At 37.0% G+C, this 19,143-nt stretch overlaps 2 protein-coding genes and 1 pseudogene across 7 annotated transcripts in view; 1 reads left to right on the top strand and 2 right to left on the bottom strand.

Annotated features, from left to right (window-relative positions):
- The window catches only part of NPAT (nuclear protein, coactivator of histone transcription), a 44,044-nt gene extending 41,991 nt beyond the window's left edge, over positions 1 to 2,053 (bottom strand). The window contains exon 1 of one of the 2 annotated variants that reach the window (XM_010969275.3): positions 1,892 to 2,053. In XM_010969275.3, coding sequence (XP_010967577.2) covers positions 1,892 to 1,928 — 37 coding nt within the window. In that variant the 5' untranslated portion in view covers positions 1,929 to 2,053. The remainder of the gene's footprint in view (positions 1 to 1,891) is intronic. The other variant, XM_045506116.2, reaches the window with a different exon arrangement.
- A 185-nt stretch (positions 2,054 to 2,238) lies between these two features.
- The window catches only part of ATM (ATM serine/threonine kinase), a 117,098-nt gene continuing 100,193 nt past the window's right edge, over positions 2,239 to 19,143 (top strand). Inside the window, exons 1-9 of one of the 5 annotated variants that reach the window (XM_074357080.1) lie at positions 2,261 to 2,408; positions 2,867 to 3,030; positions 6,404 to 6,504; positions 6,602 to 6,714; positions 7,980 to 8,125; positions 11,316 to 11,480; positions 14,734 to 14,905; positions 15,629 to 15,867; positions 17,473 to 17,636. In XM_074357080.1, the coding sequence (XP_074213181.1) occupies positions 6,433 to 6,504; positions 6,602 to 6,714; positions 7,980 to 8,125; positions 11,316 to 11,480; positions 14,734 to 14,905; positions 15,629 to 15,867; positions 17,473 to 17,636 (1,071 nt within the window). In that variant the 5' untranslated portion in view covers positions 2,261 to 2,408; positions 2,867 to 3,030; positions 6,404 to 6,432. Of the gene's footprint in view, positions 3,031 to 6,403; positions 6,505 to 6,601; positions 6,715 to 7,979; positions 8,126 to 11,315; positions 11,481 to 14,733; positions 14,906 to 15,628; positions 15,868 to 17,472; positions 17,637 to 19,143 lie in introns of all 5 variants that reach the window. The other 4 variants (XM_045506109.2, XM_045506108.2, XM_010969273.3 and 1 more) reach the window with 4 other exon arrangements.
- LOC123612587 (U2 spliceosomal RNA) lies at positions 10,278 to 10,437 on the bottom strand (annotated as a pseudogene).

Genomic DNA, 19,143 nt, shown 5'->3' on the forward strand with positions numbered 1-19,143 from the left:
TTTTTCAACTTTCAGAAGAGGAGGAATAGTGTGAATTCTTTAGACAGATTTTTCTAACAGTTAATAATATGAATTTGAAGACTATATGAGAAGCCATGACAACAGTCCAAAAGAGAAGTAAATGGGAGGCACATTACTAGGATTCGTGGCAATGAAAATTACAATGTGAATGACAAACAAGAATTTTAGGATAAGAAACAATAGCTCTGTAGTTTCTATCCATTAAAAAAAAAAAAGGACATCTAGGAGAGCAGCTGTTTTGTGGAGAATAAATATTCATAAGTTTGGTGTAAATGACTCCAGTTAGAAAAGCATTCTGATTTCTTAAGACCAGTGGTTTTTGCCCTCCAGGGAACATACTGGCAATACCTGGACATTTTTTTGCTGTTGTTGTCACTACTGGGTAGGGGTGGGGTTTGGGGTCCTACTTGTATCTAATGCATAGAGGCCAGGGATGCTGCTAAACATTCCACAATGCACAAGACAGCTCCCTGTAATAGATGGCTTTAATTGCATAAATAAATAAATGGCCTTAAATGTCAACAGCGCTGAGGGTGAGAAACCCTGTTGGAGACTACAGTTACTGAAACTCAACTGGATTACCAAACAGTCAAAACTCGAAAATTCTTGAGCAATCTGCATGGAGGGAGAAATTAAGCATGTCAGTGTTACCGTGAACTTTGTGAAAGTCTACTTTGGATCTGTTTACATATAAGCCTAATTAATACAACAATTACAAGATAGCTAGCTTTTTCTCCGATATAGATGTAGGTTAACTGTTGATATTCAGTTCTGATAAAGTGAGCAAAAGATTAACAGAACATTAACAAAATATTAATTTAAACGTAAATCATTATTTTCTCCAAAAACAGGTGGTGAAACCATTACCCTCTAATGTTGTCTACAAAATATGCTTATCAAGAGCCTGTGTACAAAAGCCATTTTTTTGAACAGGGCTGAGTACTTAAAAAAAATAAGACAAATAGATTTTTCTGACAATGAAATAATGGTAGTAATGGCCATGGATACCAGGGGAAGTTTCATCACAGATGTTTACCATTTACCATTCACATATGTCTGTAAATCACTGGCTCGGGTTCTGAGCTTTACGTGGCTCTCATTCCCAGCAGTACAATCCTCTTTATTCTTTCAGTGGACAAACAACAAAACCCGTTTCCCACACAGACAATACATGCTGACAACTGACCGTGGAACTAACTCTTTCCAAACTGAGGAAAAGCTAACCAGGACTAGAAAATGTTCAATTGGACGGCATTTCCCCTGTGAAAATTCTTGCTAATCAAAAGAACCGGAACTGCTTCTGTTTTAAAGTATGCAATTAGCGTTTCAAACCTCTACAACGGACGACTTCTTGCGGTAGAGTGGGGAGAGAGAAGATCACCTCATTTATCCCCAATTCGTAGTTTTAAGAACGAGTTACGAGAAGGGCGACAAGAAGGTCCTTCTACAAAGCTGGGTGGCTGGGGAAGTCCTTATTTTTTCCTAATTTGGCCCCAGCTCTGACAAGGGAAAGTGCGCCCAAGGCTGAAGAACACGTAGCCTGTCCATCACGCAGGCAACTCTCCTGAAGGCGTCCCAGTTAAGTGTGCAGGCCTGACTCTCCCTCCGAATCCGGGCCTCAGGTGTTCCACCGCGAGCTTCTCTTCAGTCTCCCCTCGCCCCGCAGCCTCGGAGGACAGGGGCGTCCACATACAAAGAACCTTATATTGCCCGAGCCTCCGAATGAAGAAGACGCACTGCCAGTGTGAACTTGCAGGCGGGGAGGCAAAGCCCCGAAGCTTCCCTACCCTGGTAAAGCCTTTGGGCCGCAAAGGTCCTTCCGTCCTTCTCAGCCTGGCCCAGTATCCCTCCCTCCCGAGTCCGCACTTACCCAGTACCAGCCGCGCCACGTCCGAAGGCAACAACATGATCGAAGCCGCAGAAGGAGCCGCAGTAAGAGACGAGACTCATGTAAAAGCCAACGCAGCGACAGCTCCTGCACCGCATCTCACGGTTCCAGCGGCGGCACTGAACCCGCGGCAATTTGTCCCGCCCCTTTCGCTCCACGCCAGCCAATCGCTTCCGCGGGAGAGAGAAAGGCGCCGAAATGAAACCCGCCTCCGGTCTCCTCGGAACTGTCGTCACATCCGGCCTGACATTTGAGGGGTGGGGCTGAAGGGCGCGAGGAGGCGGGGCGAGAACGCCGGTGGGGCAAGCGGCGGACGCAGGGTCGCACTCCATTGGCGGGCAGGGCGCAGGCTCATTTGCTCAGACCGCCCTGATGTTTTGGGGAGCGAGGGCAGGTAGCGGAGAGCGTGCGCTGTTCGCGCGCATGGGCAGATGGTGTCTTGGGGGGCCCGTCAGCTTTACTGCTTCCTCGCGAGACAGACGCTGCACGGTCACGCCAGGTTTGACCCGGAAGCGGGAATAGCGCGTGGACCTGCCAGTCGGGCGGCCGGGGAGGCGAGTGGAGCGCGGCTCTAGGCTGCGGCAGCCGCCGCTTCCGGAGATTCCACTTTGTCAGTCCGAGTCCAGCGGAAGGGGCGCGGAAGCAACGCAGTGGCCTTTGCGCTGGGGAATTGAGTCGTGTCTGAGCCCTTCTGTCCTCGCCCCCAGGCGCACTCCTCCAGAGTGGCCCGTCACTCCTCTCCTCACCCCGGCTTGTCCAGCCCCGGTCCTCGTCGCCCTCTCCCGCCCTTTCTTCGTGCCCCTCGCGGATTTAGCCTTGAACCTTCTGAATGCCCAGAATTAAACCTACCTGCGCATCCCCTTACCCTGTCACCAGATTTAACTAGATAGCTCTGACTAATTATCTTTGTCTCCCCTCTAATAATTAGTGATCGGCGAGCAATTTTTTTTTTTTGAGGTTGAAATTGCAGTCTCGTGATTAAGAGCCTGGTCTCTGTCTGGACGCACACTCCCGAAGTTGGAATTCTGTCAGCCAGCTGTGCGACCTCGCTGTACCATCTTCCTTGTGGTGGCCTTGTCCTGGGGTGAGCACTCAAGAGCGTTCGCTGCTGTTTTTACCAGGTACAGACAGATAAAAAGACTGTTGCAATTCAGAGTGATAATGTGATAGAAGAGTATTGTGATGGTGAAGGAGTGAATAAGGTTCTGTGGAAATTCAGCCTGGGACAATCCAGTTTGCGCTGAGACCTTGCAGCGTTAAATTGCCCTGGAGAATGGTAGGAGCCTTCCAGACAGGATGCATATAGAGGCGCTAAGTGTAGAAGGTTCCTGAAGCTCAGGAGTGCGGTCTGGCATTGCATGAAATAGTTTTGGGCATTTTCAACATGTTGAAGTCATAGGAATGGATGAGATCATACTGGGAGAACATAGAATAAGAAGTAAGGAGACAAGGATGCGCTTTCAGATGTGGGTGGGAAAAGAACCCATCAAAAGAGACTTGTGAAACACAAAGGAAGGGAATAACCATAATTGCTAACATTTTTTGAGCATTTGCTATGTCCCAGGTACTGTGTTAAACAGGTTCACGAATCCTTACAATAACTCTTAGAAGTTCTAGTTCAGTTCTGGTCTTGTTTTTCGTTTTATCATTGAGAAAACCAAGGGTTAGAGAAATTAGCTAACTTGCCCAAGGTTGTACAGCTTGCAAGTGGCAGGACCACGATATGAATTAGTGCAATATAACTACAGAGCCTACATTCTTACCACTAGAAAAGAATGGCACGCCAAAGGCAGAATTAGATCCAGGAAAATGGGATATAAGCATTGTTGTCAAATTCTGCAGAGGAATCAACTTGGTTGAAATCTGAAAAGGAACAATGGATTTCCCAATTCAGAGGCTGTTACTTAGGAAATATGTATCACACCCGTTGCATATTGGGAGTGGAACCTGGATAGTTGTGAATTAATGTATTAATTGAATTCAACTTTATCTGGTGACGCTCTTACCCTAGTTAACTACTCTCTAGTTCCTTTGGTCGTCGATCAGTTCCTCCAACATACTTTGAGTTTTTCCTTAGGACCCTTTGGCTATGCTAGTCTTCTTTAAGATTTTGGTCCTCTAGCTCTTTCTGTGATTGGCACCAGTTCATTCAGATCTTGGCTTTATTGTAATCTCCTCTGATACATGTTCCTTGATAATTTATAAAAATGACCCTCTCCAATGTTACTGCATATTTGCTTCCTTTGGGTCATATACCACTATTTGGAATTATGCATTGGTTTATCAGTGTACTTGTTTATTGTCACTCTCCCCCGCTGGTTATGACTCCATGAGGGTAGGATTAGGTCTTCCTACCCCTAACAGAGTACCTCGAACACAGTAGCTGCCCAGTGAGTACTGCTGCATGGATCAGTGAATGAACATTTCCTGTTTATGTAGGTAATGCTGAATTGTTTTATTTTCTTGAAAGTAGTCGATCTCTGAGAAATGGATAGGAGGAAAAGCAAGTTAAGAAAAGCCACAGCTTAAAAAAAAGTTTAGGGCTAACACTTCTCGAAGTGTCACAAGTTTAGTAAACATGCATCTTTTTCCACGTTATAAATAACATATTTAGGGATAAAGGTGCCAGCTTTTATGGATCTTTGGATCATTGCTAAGGTGTTTTCATTGGTTAGAATCCCAATTTTATTTTCCTTATTGACTCAAGAGGGCTTTAAACTAAGATTGAGCCAGGAGGGAGGAGTCTTAGGTAAAACTATAAGGAATGGGAAAATGAAAACGATGGTCTTTGCCTTCAAGAGGTATACAATGGGATGAGAAAGGCTACCAGGTAAATAACAACCTGTATTTTACAGCATAGTAAAGGAGGGTGTGAGAGGAATAAAGCAGTTAGAACAACTATTGAATATAAATGGGGAAGAGAATTAGAGCTATCTGCCAATAAAATAGGTAGTCTTATTAGGTAGTTTGTTCTGAGAGTGTTTAAAGAGAGGGCTATAATTTTGCAGCAGAGATTTCTCCCTTTGTAGGAAGATGGCACGTGGTCTCTCAGTTCCGCCCAATTTTAAGATTCTGTGAGATTGAGCAGAGGCAGAGAAACATACTTGATTTTGAAAGACTGAGTAGAATTTATGTGGATGGGTGGGAAAAGGACTTTGCTCACCGTTTTTCCTCCTGAGATACATATGTAGTGTAGTTATAGTAGATATACATATGTATATCGTTTATAAACGTTTATAGTAACGAAGCTTTTTTGGTAAAAAGACTCAGAAATAATAAAACAAAATGCTTTTCTTGAAAGATTTAAAAAAAATTATCAAAGGAAGGTGTAATTATATCAGAAAACCTAAAAGGAGGAGGGCTAGTGTAATGGCATTAAGGAGTAAGAAAATATAGTTGATGTTTGAATTTGCAAGGGATATCACTATAGCATACAATTTCCTTCATCTTTTTTTTATAACAATATCATTTTCCTCGGACTTTCGTATATTAAATGAGAACCATGAATTCAGTTGAGATGTAAGTGCTAGGCAAGGCTTACCAGCTCTGATAACCTCCTGCATATCAGTTCTAAATCATAAGCAATTTAAGTTTTTGGTTCAGCAAAATGACAAGTCACTACACATAAGAAAGGTTGCATTTAAATAGTTCAGTCAGTGTTACATCCTGAAGTGCTCTTTTCCTTATTCTTTGCCTGGCTGTGTTCTCTTCATCTTTTGTGTTTCAGTTTAAATGTCATGTTTCTAGACGGACATGGAGATTGTCATACCTAAGTGAAGTTAAGCTAGAAAGAGAAAGAAAAATACCATATGATATCACGTAAATGTGGAATCTAAAAAAATTGACACAAATGAACTTATTTACAAAACAGAGCCAGATACACAGACATAGAAAACAAACTTATGATTACCAGAGGGGGGAAAGGGGTGGGAAGTGGTAAACTGGGAGTTTAGGATTTGCAGATACTAACTACTGTATATAAAGTAGACAACCAACAGTGTCCTACTGTATAGCATAGGGAACTATACCTTCTAATAGCCTATAAAGAAAAAGAATATGAAAAGGAATATGTATAATGTTTAACTGAATCACTATGCTGTACACCAGAAAATAACACAACATTGTAAACTGACTATACTTCAGTTTAAAAAAAAACACAATAAAAAAGTCATATTTCTTAGAAGAGATCTCAGAACAATAAAATAAATTATACATTTCTTACTTTTATCCTGCAACACATTCAACACACATTTGTTGATTTAGAAAAAAAATATTCCAAGTTCTTCTTTTCCCTGTTGAGCTGCATATCTCCCATTTGAACTTGTGTAGTTGATATTTTGAATGTTAAAGCTTTGTTTTGATATGTTCTATTAATATTTTGGAAATATTAAGAAAAATCATTGTGCATTATAGTATACCTCTGGTTATATGTTTAGGTCTAACTATATATTAATACCACAGTCTGAGATAATTTTCCTTTTTTTTTTTTTACAGACAATGATGTGTTTCTGAAATTCTGAACCATGAGTCTAGCACTTAATGATCTGCTTATTTGCTGCCGTCAACTAGAACATGATAGAGCTACAGAACGAAGGGTAGTAAATTACTTAAATTTAATCTTTTCTTGAAAGAAGTGTGTGATCTGTAACTCATTATTTTTGTTTTTTGTTTTTTGTTTTTTTTCATTTTCAGAAAGAGGTTGAGAAATTTAAGCGCCTGATTCAGGATCCTGAAACCATTCAACATTTAGATCGGCATTCAGATTCCAAACAAGGCAAATACTTGAATTGGGATGCTGTTTTTAGGTATTCCTTTCTAGTTTTTTTTCTCTTTCATTTTTATTTCTGTTGTGTATTTTTTGTGTGTAAGTAGGTCTAATTTATCTTTGCTCCCTATCTGCCATTGTGCATTGCAATGAAATTGGCACTTAATATTTAACTGAAATGTAATTTTTAAAGGATGTTCATATGGAAAAAGTTAAAAAATTTTTAGATCATTTGCTCAATAAAATGTCTTAGACATATCTCACTCAAGATTAGAGAGAATTTCTTTCATATCAGTTCATTCATAAGACTATTTCAAATTAGAGAATAAAATTAAGTTATAATAAGTCCTTTATTATTACTTTGACATCTTTAAATACTGCTCTAAGAAACTGCTATATGTTAAACTATAATAAAAAAGTAAAAAAGAATTTTAGAGTGATTCTGTATGGATACAGTTAAAAAACAAAACTCAGGCATTGGAAAGATACAATTTGTTGCTGTATTGGAATAGCAAAGAGAATTGATGCTTTTTACATTAAGATGTAATTTTTAACTATGAAGTTCATTTATAACTAGAAATACCTTATAAGACAGGAAAGATGAATAAAATATTTTAAATTAATACAGAATACTGAGAAGCCTGAACATTTTCAGTCAAGGGGAAATACGAATATTTACTTGCTCTAGAGTATTTAGAACAGATAATCTTTTATTTTTTAGCTTTTATTTGGTACTAGATAGACTGTTGCAGATTTCATTGTGGATAGTGTGAAAAATACATACTTCTTTTCCTCTGGTTACTCAGTTTATTTCAGATACCACAAATACAGTTATTATCTAAAGACAAAAACTGTTTTGCCTAGCTGATCAGGTAGGCCAAATAGACCCCTGGCATTCCCAACTCATCACGAATATTTTCTAAGCAGGCTTCGTTTAAAGGCTAAAAACATTACCAACGCCTAGGAAAGAGGTAGGTCATGTACACAGAACAGCAGAAAGACGTGAGAAAGAATTGAGAGCCCCTGATAGCATTGCAAGCTTTTAATGGTAAAATGAAAAAACAGGCATTAAAGCAATAGAAAATCATGGAGGTTATAAATTAAGAGCTTTGCAGTCCAGACTTTAAATTGGTGTTGAGGGCTTAGACCTTAAAAGAGAAATGTAATTGTTTTGTTTAGCTGGTACCGTGATTGAAGCAATGTGGTTTAAAAGATGCTGTTTATGATGACACGAAGGACTTTTTGAAACTGTTATAATAATTTAAGTACTTAATGAGTTTCTGAAATTGTTTCATTTTCTTGAAGATTTTTACAGAAGTATATTCAGAAAGAAACAGAATGTTTGAAAACAGCAAAACCAAATGTATCAGCCTCGACACAAGCCACCAGGCAGAAAAAGATGCAAGAAATCAGTAGCTTGGTCAAATACTTCATCAAATGTGCAAATAAAAGTAAGTGCTATTACTTGGCTTAATATGTTATTGTTACATGGGTTTGGTGTGAACATGGTGAGATAAAAGTTGAGTTCTAACTCTAATTTCTACTATATGTAATGATTTTTAATACTGTAAGTCCAAATAATTGGAGGAATTTATGCAAGCATGGAGGGATAGAACTCAGGGTTGAAAGGATTAAAAAATACTATTTTAGCTACCCATTCTTGGATCCCAGTGCAAGTGTCCCTGGCACTTAGGTAGCCTTAATGATTAGACATACCTTTTGTTTCTTTTTTATCTTTGAGTAGTTGTCATAGTAGTGAAAACCTGTCTCCTTTTCTTTTTTCTGTTTTTTGAGAGAATACAGAAAAATCCTCATCAGTTTTTTCAATGTGACATACTTGAGATACTTAAAGTTAGCTGTGATATTTCCTCTGAGTCCTTATCTCTAAGCTAAACAGACCTAATTCCTTTAGCTCATGTGACCTAGTTTTTATGTCCCTCTTTTCTGAATGTTCTGCAGTTTAATTTTCTATCTTTTAAAGTGTGGGACTCAGTCTTCTAAGTATATTCTGATTGGCCCAGAGTGGAGCAGGCCTTGCATGTCTTCTATTCTATACTTTTACTGATTCTAAGATCACATTAGCTTTCTTGGCAGTCAAAACCCACACTTTTAACTAACACTTTGCTTGCTGTTGATTTAGGAAAAAAAATGTACCAAGTTCTTTTTGTCCCTGTTGAGCCACATATCTCCCATTTTGAACTTGTACATTTGATATTTTGAAAAGCCAGTATTTTTGAACCAAAATCCTAGTAGGCCTTATGCAAGGAAATGAGTGTCATACAGCACTGAAAAGCTACAGACAGAGATGTTTGTTTAAGGACTTGGGCTCAAACTTTGTTTACTTTTCACGGATAAGAATGTGGCTTTGCGATACTAAATTTAGTTTAAGAGTCAGAAAAGCCCAATGTTGGTAAACATTATTAAGTGGAAGGATATAGATTGTTAGTGAATGTTATTTCAGAATGGTGGTTTGAGGCTTGAGTCTAAAAGACAATGGCTTTAGCAGAAATTTAGTTTTCCAGCTCCTCTGAGATGTCAGTTTGTGTGGATAGCTGTAGGTCCTGACAAGAGACTCCAGTATAGACAGCAGAAAGCTACACTGAAATAATTTGCACTCACTTTTGCTCTGCATCCATTAAAATTTGCATTCTTGGCTACTAATGCTGGGCTTTCAGTAGATCTTAGTATGTTTACAAACTTACAGACTTTGTGAGTGAGTGAGAGAAAGAAATTTGTAGTCCATTGTAGCCCTCCAGAAAAGTTTGCAGTGGAAAAAACCTTCAGCTATAAAATTTTACTTTATAGTGGAAAAAACCTTCAACTGCAAAATTAACAATGGAGATCACATTTTAAAATGTATGAAAGTATCAATTTGTTGGTTTACAGGAATGAAAATTTCAATGTAAGGTCATTTAAGTGTTTGAAAAATGGTATGTTTAAGGCTCTTTTTTCTTTCAAAAGTGACTTTATAACTTAAATACCTTTAATCTTGGAGCAAAACCAGGGAGCTACTACCATGTCATCTCATTTCTTCCATTTTTTTTTTCCAAAGTGTTGGAGGGTTGATGGGAATTTAAACACATATCCAGACTTTGCCAGGCTTGCTTAATTAACATTGGTATCCAAGATATGATGAAAGAAACAGATCAGAAAAAAAGAGGTAGCTGGGGAGGAACCAGTAAGCAAATATTGTTCAATCCTTTATATAAACATTTGTCTACTTCTCTGCAGACACAGCATAGACAGAGCTTAGAGAATAGAAAACTCAACTCTGAAGTATGTTAGATTCCACGAGATTCCTCAAAAATCTCTGTAGCCAACCTAGCTGTCCTTTTGAGGCAGATTTTTTAGAAATGTATGTGAGCATAATTTTTGAAACACTTCAATTTGGCAGAGGAAAGAAATACATTGGGATTAAGGCCAAAGGGAAATCTGATTTCATCCCAATACTAATTTATGTGGTTATTCAACGTGTTTATTAAGCATTTGCTGTTAGGACAGTTGCTGGAAATATGTGTTGAGATAAAGAGATTAATTCCATTGCTTAAGAATGTACTGATATAACAGATGTTATAGTTGGAAAATGTTGTAAGGATTGTAAGAGAAAAATGCACAGAGTGTTACAGCAGAGGATGTTATGACTGTGTGTTTCATCATTAGCTGGGTGCCTAAGATTATGATATAAGCCATAAGTAAAAATAATTTTTTAAACTAATAAGAACTGATACCACACTTGATCTTAGCCAAAAGGCTGAGAAATGATGATGTTTTAGTTATATCAGTGTATATCTATTTACCATACTTCTGAAGATGGTAACTAGTCCCATCATAAAAAAAAAACCTAACTAGAATATATTCAGAATTACATAATGATTTGCACCTTTCTCATAGCTTACAACAAAAAGTTTGTATGCAATTTTTTAGATCGTTAGTTTTGAAATATGAAAAATTTAAGCTGTGACATCAGTATGACTTACTAAAAGTAACAAATAATTTTTAAATGTACTTTTGTTACTTTTAAGAATATATCCATTAATGTTGATTTTTCAGGACCTCTAGTAAATAAATAAAACTAAAAATTGCATATTTATATGCCATAAATGCTGCTATAGGACTTGGGAGTAATTTTGCTTTTCAAAGTAAATAGTATTCTCCTTATAAACTTATTTTAATTAATTGAGCTTTTTGTAAAAAATTCCAAGAATCTTTGGGTCATTTTAGGTCTAATGCCAGAAATTGTGAATTATTAAAGTTAGAATGTGAATGAATGTTTTTGCTATATAATCCTATGGCGTTGGCAAACTTTTGTAAAGGGACCAGATAGTAAATGTTTTTGATTTTAGAGGCTATGTAGCACGTATCAACTACTCAGTTTTGCTGTTTCGGCAGGAAAGTAGGCATGTACAATATGTAAATGAATAGACATGTCTATGGTCCAGTAAAACTTTATTTTTAAAAGTAGGCAGTTGGCTGAATTTTGCCCCTGGGCCATAGTTTGCCAGTTCTTGTTTTACGAGAAGGATGTTGGTTAATAGTAATTTCCTAGATGGAAATATTTATATAATTAGCATTCCAAGTGTCTTTAACTTGTTTTTCTTTAAGATTTATATGTTTTTGTTTGTTTATTTTGTTTTTAAATAGGAGCACCCCGACTAAAATGTCAAGAACTCTTGAATTATATCATGGATACAGTGAAGGATTCATCTAATAGAGCCATTTATGGGGCCGATTGCAGCAACATATTGCTGAAGGACATTCTTTCAGTAAGGAAATACTGGTGTGAAATATCTCAGCAACAGTGGCTAGGTACGTTTTGAAGTTTGGTGTTTGCGAATTTTTCCTTGTGAAATGAAATATCACTGAAACAGCAGTCATAGTCTATTTATATTCCCCAGTGACCTCACAGTTTAACAGCAATAAAATTAAATGATTATAGAATCTGACAGTTAGTTTTCATGTATTATGTACTTCCTAAATTGTTGTCACTAATAATGTATTAGGTGCCTGCTGTCAAAACTGGAAGTATGGAAATCAGAGAAGCCATCCCTGTCCTCAAAGACTTGACAGTCCAGTGGCAGGAAAAAACAACACGATATAGACATATTTGGGTGCAGTGAATTCACAGATCAGTGACGCCTAAACGTGACAATGATTAAAGTGGAAAGAAGAAAACCAGGAGAGATGTTATAAAAGAGAAAGCAGGAGAGTTTCAAGTTGGAAGGGGTGTGACATTTTAAGTGTTGTAGAAATGATAAGACACAAAAGTATTCATTGGATTAGCCAGTTAGCAGATCACTGGTTAGGTAATGGAAATCAACAGCTTTAGCATGCAATATATAGGATCTAGTGACTTACAAGGTACGTAGAGTGGGGCGCCAGGGAGGGATTGTTGACAGTTTGTAGGTGAGAGGTACTGAGAGACCACAAATGAAGGAAGTTATGGTCAGAGACTGAAGCCTTTGAGTTTATTGATTTCAAAGGTGGAGTATTTCTGGGCCTGAGTGGGTTGAATGGATGAAAATGGGATTTTAATGAGGTGACTTTAAGCCAGATGTCAAAATCTTCTAATACTGCCATCTCTGAAAATTTAGAAACTGAGTATTTTTGATTGAGAAATATTCAAGATAAATTATGCTAACTTAAAAGACATTTACATTTATTTATTTTTTTTATTGTCAATTTATCATTTCAGAATGAAATGTTTGTGGCCTGTGAAACCATGCCCTCATCAGTGCCCTGCACTGTGCTTTACTGTTCCCACCTGAAAGAAGGCATTCTCAGCTGCTGCATTCATTTCTTATCTGGGGCCTTTGCTATTGCTCTAAACACAAAGGAGTCTGTGTCCCAGACCCGACCCTCAGTGAGCCTAGGTGCAGCCTTTGGAGAATTAGGCCAGTGATGTCTAGGACACCCCGACACGTCTGTCACCAAAATGGTTCATCCTAAATATTTAGGATATTTGTACATTTTAGATTGTAACTTGTAACAATGGGTCTCACTGAAACAAAGGCAGCTGTTCTAGTCTCTTTATGATTATTTCATCATTTGGCATGTTCTCTGAAATTCTCTTTATTTTTAAGCAAACTACTTTCACTTCTGATAACCAGCCTTTTTGTTGAATTATTTTTCTAGTTAGTTCTCTTCTCTGAAGCTTATTTCTCTGATGAAGACTCTGCTCCAAAAGTGATGTTTACATTCAAAATATATTTGGTAGGGTGGTGATTGAAGCCATGGTCATGGATGAGGCTGTCTAGGGAGAGAGTTAAGAATGAGATGAGACGGTGGCCTAAAACTGAGCAGACACTTCCGTGGAATCTGCTTGTTGATTTCTGCAAAAAAGTCCTGCTGGGATTTTATTGAGATTGGGTTGAATCTGTTTAACAATGTAGACTCTCCCAGTCCATGAACATACATCTCTAAATAAGTTTGTTTTTTTTTAAAAAAACACCTAAAACTTGTGTGCTATTAATTATAAAACTTACGTGTTTTATAAACACGTAAGTTTTATAATTAACAGCATACAGAATTTGTGTATTTTTGTTAGATTTATATTGCATCAGTTTGTAAATTTTACTGCTGTTTAAAAAAATTTTCTTTTCCATGTCATTCAATGCTGTTATACAGAAGTACAATTGATTTTTGTATATCAGTCATATATCCTGGAAGCTTGCTTAAATTGCTTACTAGATCTAGGAGCTCTTTTGTAGATTCTGTGGTATTTTTTATTTAGACAGTCATATCATCTGCAAGTAGTAGAGAGTTTTTTTGTTCCTTCATTTCTGGACCATGTGGCTTTATTTCTTTTTTCTGCCTTATATTGCCTAGGACCTCAGTATGATTTTTTACTAATGGTAAAGTGTACAAAACATTAAATTTACCATTTTAACCATCTTTCAGTATACAAATTCAGTGGCATTAAGTATGGTCACATTGTTGGGCAACCATCCCCAGTCATTTCCAGAACTTTTTTCATCTTCCCAAACTGAAACTCTACCCACTTAACAAGAACTTCCCCTACTCCCACCTTCCAGCTCTTGGCAACCATTCAAATCTTGATGAAGGTACTCTTGACTACTATCATTGCTGAGAGAAATAAGTTGCCCTCTTCCTCCGGTCAGAAATCTCATATCTTCTGCCAACATACATGAAACTGGCATTCTGATTTGTTAGGTTACAAATAAAGTCCCAGACCTTTTGCAGTTCTTGATACACTTCACACACATTATTAATCAATTAGTATTAAGACAAAACCAGACCAAACAATGGTGAGTGCGCTGTGACAACTGCTTTGTTAGGCCTAGCTGAAGGAATTTAGGATTAGAGAACTTAAGTAGTTTATCTGAGACCTGGCTCTTAAACTGATGTTCACATACTCTGCTGTCTGTAGTTGTTCTTGTCTTAAAGACAGTTTAATTAATAAAATTAAATATTAATGAAATGCTAAATATTAATGAAAAGAACGAAGCTGGGGGAATAACCCTCCCAGACTTCAGGCAATGCTACAGAGCTACAGTAATCAAAACAGCATGGTATTTGCACAAAAACAGACGTCCATACGTCAATGGAGCAGAATAGAGAGTCCAGAAATAAACCCACACCCTTATGGTCAATTAATCTTTGACAAAAGAGGCAAGAATATACAATGGATAAAAGACAATCTCTTTAGCAAGTGGTGTTGGGAAAGCTGGACAACTGCATGTAAATCAGTGAAGTTAGAGCACTCCCTCACGCCATACACAAAAATAAACTCAAGATGGCTTAAAGACTTAAACATTAGACACTATCAGCTTCCTGGAGGAAAACATTCTCTGACATAAACCTTAGCAATGTTCTCCTAGGGCAGCCTACCCAGGCAGTAGAAATAAAAGCAAAAAAAAAAAAAAATACAATTAATGAAATGCTTTTACTGTGTTAAATATAAATTAGTATAATTTTTAATCTTTTGTCTGTTGGAATTATTGAAATTCCAATTGGATTGTGACCTTTAAGTTAAATGTTTTGGTAATTTTCTTTTTAAAAACAACTAATACATTGGTTTTTTGTTTTGTTTTGTTTTTAGAATTATTCTCTGTGTACTTTGAGCTGTATCTTAAACCTTCACAGGACATTAATAGAGTTTTGGTGGCTAGAATAATTCAAGCTGTGACCAAAGGATGCTGTTCACAGACTGATAAATTAGATCGTAAATTTCTGAATTGGGATTTTTTTCCTAAGGCTATTCAGCAAGCAAGGTAACCTAATCCACTTTTGTTTTGTATTGTAAATCCATTTGATCTTTTTGCAAGACTATGTTTTACATTCAATAACTAAAAGTATTACCAATTTTAGAAAAAGATTGACTGGGGAGAGGGTATAGCTCAAGTGCTAGAGCGCATGCTTAGCATACACAAGGTCCTGGGTTCAATCCCCAGTACCTCCTCTAAAAATAAATAAATAAGTAAACCTAATTACCTCACCCCCCGCCCCCCCCCCCCAAAAAAACGGAAAGAAAAGCATTGGCTGATTATAGTAGAACTGTCGTTTCCCAAAGAAGGTGGTAGGTCCAACACTTCCTGAATATCCAATGTGTAGAACGTGAAGTGATGTTCAAGAGTGTAAAGGTCTGTCTTGCTTTTTTAATAACAGGGGAAGCTATATGGCCTCTAAGTATTTTCATTTTCCCCATTTTTGAAGATAGATGTAAGGTACTAAGAATAAAATGAAGTAGGGATGTATTTTGGGAATATCAGTGTCTTATATTTATGTGGCATTACCCAATTTATAGTGTGAAACATTTTACAAGTGGTAAGTATTGCAAATTAGCTTTGTATAATTTTGTAAAATGTTTAGCAGCAGAGAGAGCTAGCAGGAGTAATCTCTTAATAGCCAAGTAAGAACTGTTTTTTTCATAAGTGTCTTCAGTTGTGTATTTCCCTCCATTATACCAACTTAAGTCTGTTTATTTTTTGTCACAGACAAGAAAAGAGCTCTGCAGGCCTAAATCATATCTTAGAAGCGTTTGTTATCTTCCTCAAGACTTTGGCTGTTAACTTTCGAATTCGCGTGTGTGAATTAGGAGATGAAATTCTCCCTACTTTGCTTTATATTTGGACTCAGCATAGACTTAATGATTCCTTAAAAGAAGTAATTATTGAATTATTTCAACTACAAATTTATATCCATCATCCAAAGGGAGCCAGAACTCAAGAAACAGGTATAAAGAAAGTTTTTGCTATTTTGAATTTGCTTCTTCATTAGAAGACTTAAGTATGAAATCTGTATGTTACAGGTTATGAGCTTCCTCTGGATTGCTGTGCTTGGTAATATTATTAGTCATAAGGATATTTTTCACACTTTTTTTTTTTTTAAAGAATTTGAAGCTGTGGTAGCAAATCATATGCCTTACCATTTGTTTAGTACAATGCTAGTTTTTTGAGGAATACAAACAAACGTATGACACTGTCCCCCTCTAGGAGCTGATTATGCAGCAATAATTAGGTGCTAAGAGGTGACACAGACTGTAAGAGTGAAAGCATTTAGAGAAGGCAGGATCTTGTTTGTCTGCATATTGCCTTTATAAGAAAATATAACAGATGAAGGTGGATTGAACCAGGCAGATTAGTCAGTTTCCAAGGAAGTTAAATACATATTGCCTTAAACCTTATGGTTACTCTGGGCTGTTTGCTAGGGAAACCAGAAATGAACGACTTATCCTCCTTTCATGCCTTTACGTTTGTCTTTCCCCAAGACAGTACTGCTTGGATGATGTAGGTCCATTCAGTAGATAGGAACTTTCCTGGGTGAAACTGAGTGAGTTCCCTTATGCATAGGCTACATTTGACTTTGGCTTGTACCAGCCTTTGGACTAATCATAATGGCTGATTTAATGACCTTATTAAGGAATCACTCCTCCTTGAGTAATAGCTAAAATGGAGGAAAACTACTGTAGCCGCTTTTTATCAAAAGCAGCTGTGTATGTCTCATGGGCCCTTCTGGTATGTATAGTTAGATGTATTTGTAGCCCAGGAAACTACTGTAGGTCAAAGAACAGTGGCTCTTCTTAGTTTTTCATCTTTCATATAGCTCTCACCAAAATGAAAATCAGGCTTACTAGGAGATGGTGTGGCATGTTTAGGGTTTTAGTTAACTGCATATTTAGGATGCATTGAACATTGGCAGATGATGAGGCTGTCGGAAACACTCGTATGGTTTTAGGCTACACTAATAGATTTGATGGTTGGTTGGTTGTGGGAAGTAATAGCCCCATTGTTTCCCATACTCGTTAAATCACAGCTGGGAGTATTATGCTCACCAGATTTTGTAGAGTCAGCATTTTGAGAGGGACATAAGTTAACTCAAGTGTGTCTAGGAAAAGATGACTGTGATGATAAGTCTGGATAACGTATCATTTCTACACTCGCTGAAGGAACTGGTAATATTTTTCTGTTAAACAAAGACATACATAGAAGTTGGTCCTCATGTAAAAGAGGGAGTGTATTAGTTGTATTTGCCGAGAGAGAGAGGAAATTAGAGACAGTTTAATTGAGATTTTGATTGAACTGAGTAGAGAAATTTAGATGAGAATATGGAAGAATTTTATAAGAAATACAGTTAACTGAGTGTGAAATGGACATCATTACAAAGTAGTGCTTGTCACAGATATGGTCAGAAGAGACATTAGTATGAACTAGGCTGGACCAGATGTCTTCTAATGTTATTTCCATCTTAACTGCTGAATAGCTATATGGGAGTTGGCAGTTCAAGTGGATTGTATGTATAAAAGGTATTTTAATTAAATTAATTAATTTTAAAATTACAGGTGCTTATGAATCAAGAAAATGGAGAAGTATCTTATACAACCTATATGACCTACTAGTTAATGAAATAAGTCATATAGGAAGCAGAGGGAAATATTCTTCAGGAGCTCGTAATATTGCTGTCAAGGAAAACTTGATTGAATTGATGGCAGATGTTTGTCACCAGGTATAGTAGGTCTTGTCACATTTTGAAATTTCCCATTAATTTCCCTTTCATTGGGCCTGTAAAAGCTTGTAAAATTATTCTATACATGTAACTTTTCCTTTCAAAACACCATCAATTAAACTGGAAAGATAACTATTTTGCACACATAAACTTAGTGAAAACTGATGATGAATTTTTGCTTTCTTAAAAGATGGTCTGTAGGAAATAAGATTACCCTAACCCCATACGTTTCAAGTTTTATCTATTGAGTTTGAAATCACATGGCATAAAATTAATTGTTTTAAAGTGTATAATTCAGTGCATTATTTATTCATGTAATTCATTAGGCATTTTTACTGCTACATTGTGCACCCATCACTACTGTCTAATGCCAGAACATTTTCATAACCCCCAGAACAAACTTTGTACCTATTAGCGATCAGTCTCAGTTCTTAGCAGACAACCACTGATCTGCTTTCTGCCTCTGTGGATTTGCCTGTTTTGAACATTTCATATAAATTAAATCATACAATATGTGGGTTTTTGTGTCTGGGTTTTTTGACTATGCATAATATTTTCAAAGGTTTTCCATTTTGTCCATTAATCAGTACTTCATTCTTTTTTATTGCTGAGTAAGATTCAGTTGTACGGATATATTACATCATCAGTTGATCGCTTAATGTCTCTTTTTTTTCCTCCATAGAAGAAATAAAGAAATTTCCTATTTTTCTTTTTTTGTAATAATTTTTAAAGGTTGTACTTCATTTACAATTACTAGAAAATATTGACTATATTCCCCATCTTGTACAATATATCCTTGTAGCCTATCTTACACCCAGTATTTTGTACCTCCCACTCCCCTACAGCTGCGTTGCACCACCCCAACCACTAGTTTGTTCTTTATATCTGTAAGTCTGCTTCCTTTTGTTATATTCACTAGTTTGTGGTGTTTTTTAGACTCCACATGTAAGTGGTATCATATACTGTTTGTCTTTCTCTGACTTACTTCACTTAGGATAATGCCCTCCAAATCTATTTGTGTTACTGGCAAATGACAAAATTTCTTTTATATAGCTGAGTAGCATCCCACTGTGTATATATACCACATCTTTTTTATCTATTCATCTGTTCACGGACACTGATGTTGCTTCCATATCCAGCTTTGCAATTGTAAATAATGCTGCTATGAACATTAGGGTGCATGTGTCTTTTCACCCCAACTTAGTGTTTTTGGGTTTTTTGGGTATATACCCAGGATATATATATATATTCTTTGGATATATATTTGGTTTTTGGAATTACTGGGTCATGTGGTAGTTCTTTTTTTTAGTGTTTTGAGAAACCTTCATACTGTTTTCCATAGTGGCTGCACCAGTTTACATTCTGGTAAAGAGTGTAGGAGGGTTCCCTTTTGTCCACATCCTCACCTACATTTGTTATTTGTATTCTTTTTTTTTTCTTTGCTTGTGTTGTTTGTAATTAGGGAGGTAATTAGGTTTATTAATTTCCCCTTGGAGGAGGTACTGGG

The sequence above is a fragment of the Camelus bactrianus genome, chromosome 33 (assembly GCF_048773025.1).
Source record: "Camelus bactrianus isolate YW-2024 breed Bactrian camel chromosome 33, ASM4877302v1, whole genome shotgun sequence".
Lineage (NCBI taxonomy): Eukaryota > Metazoa > Chordata > Mammalia > Artiodactyla > Camelidae > Camelus > Camelus bactrianus.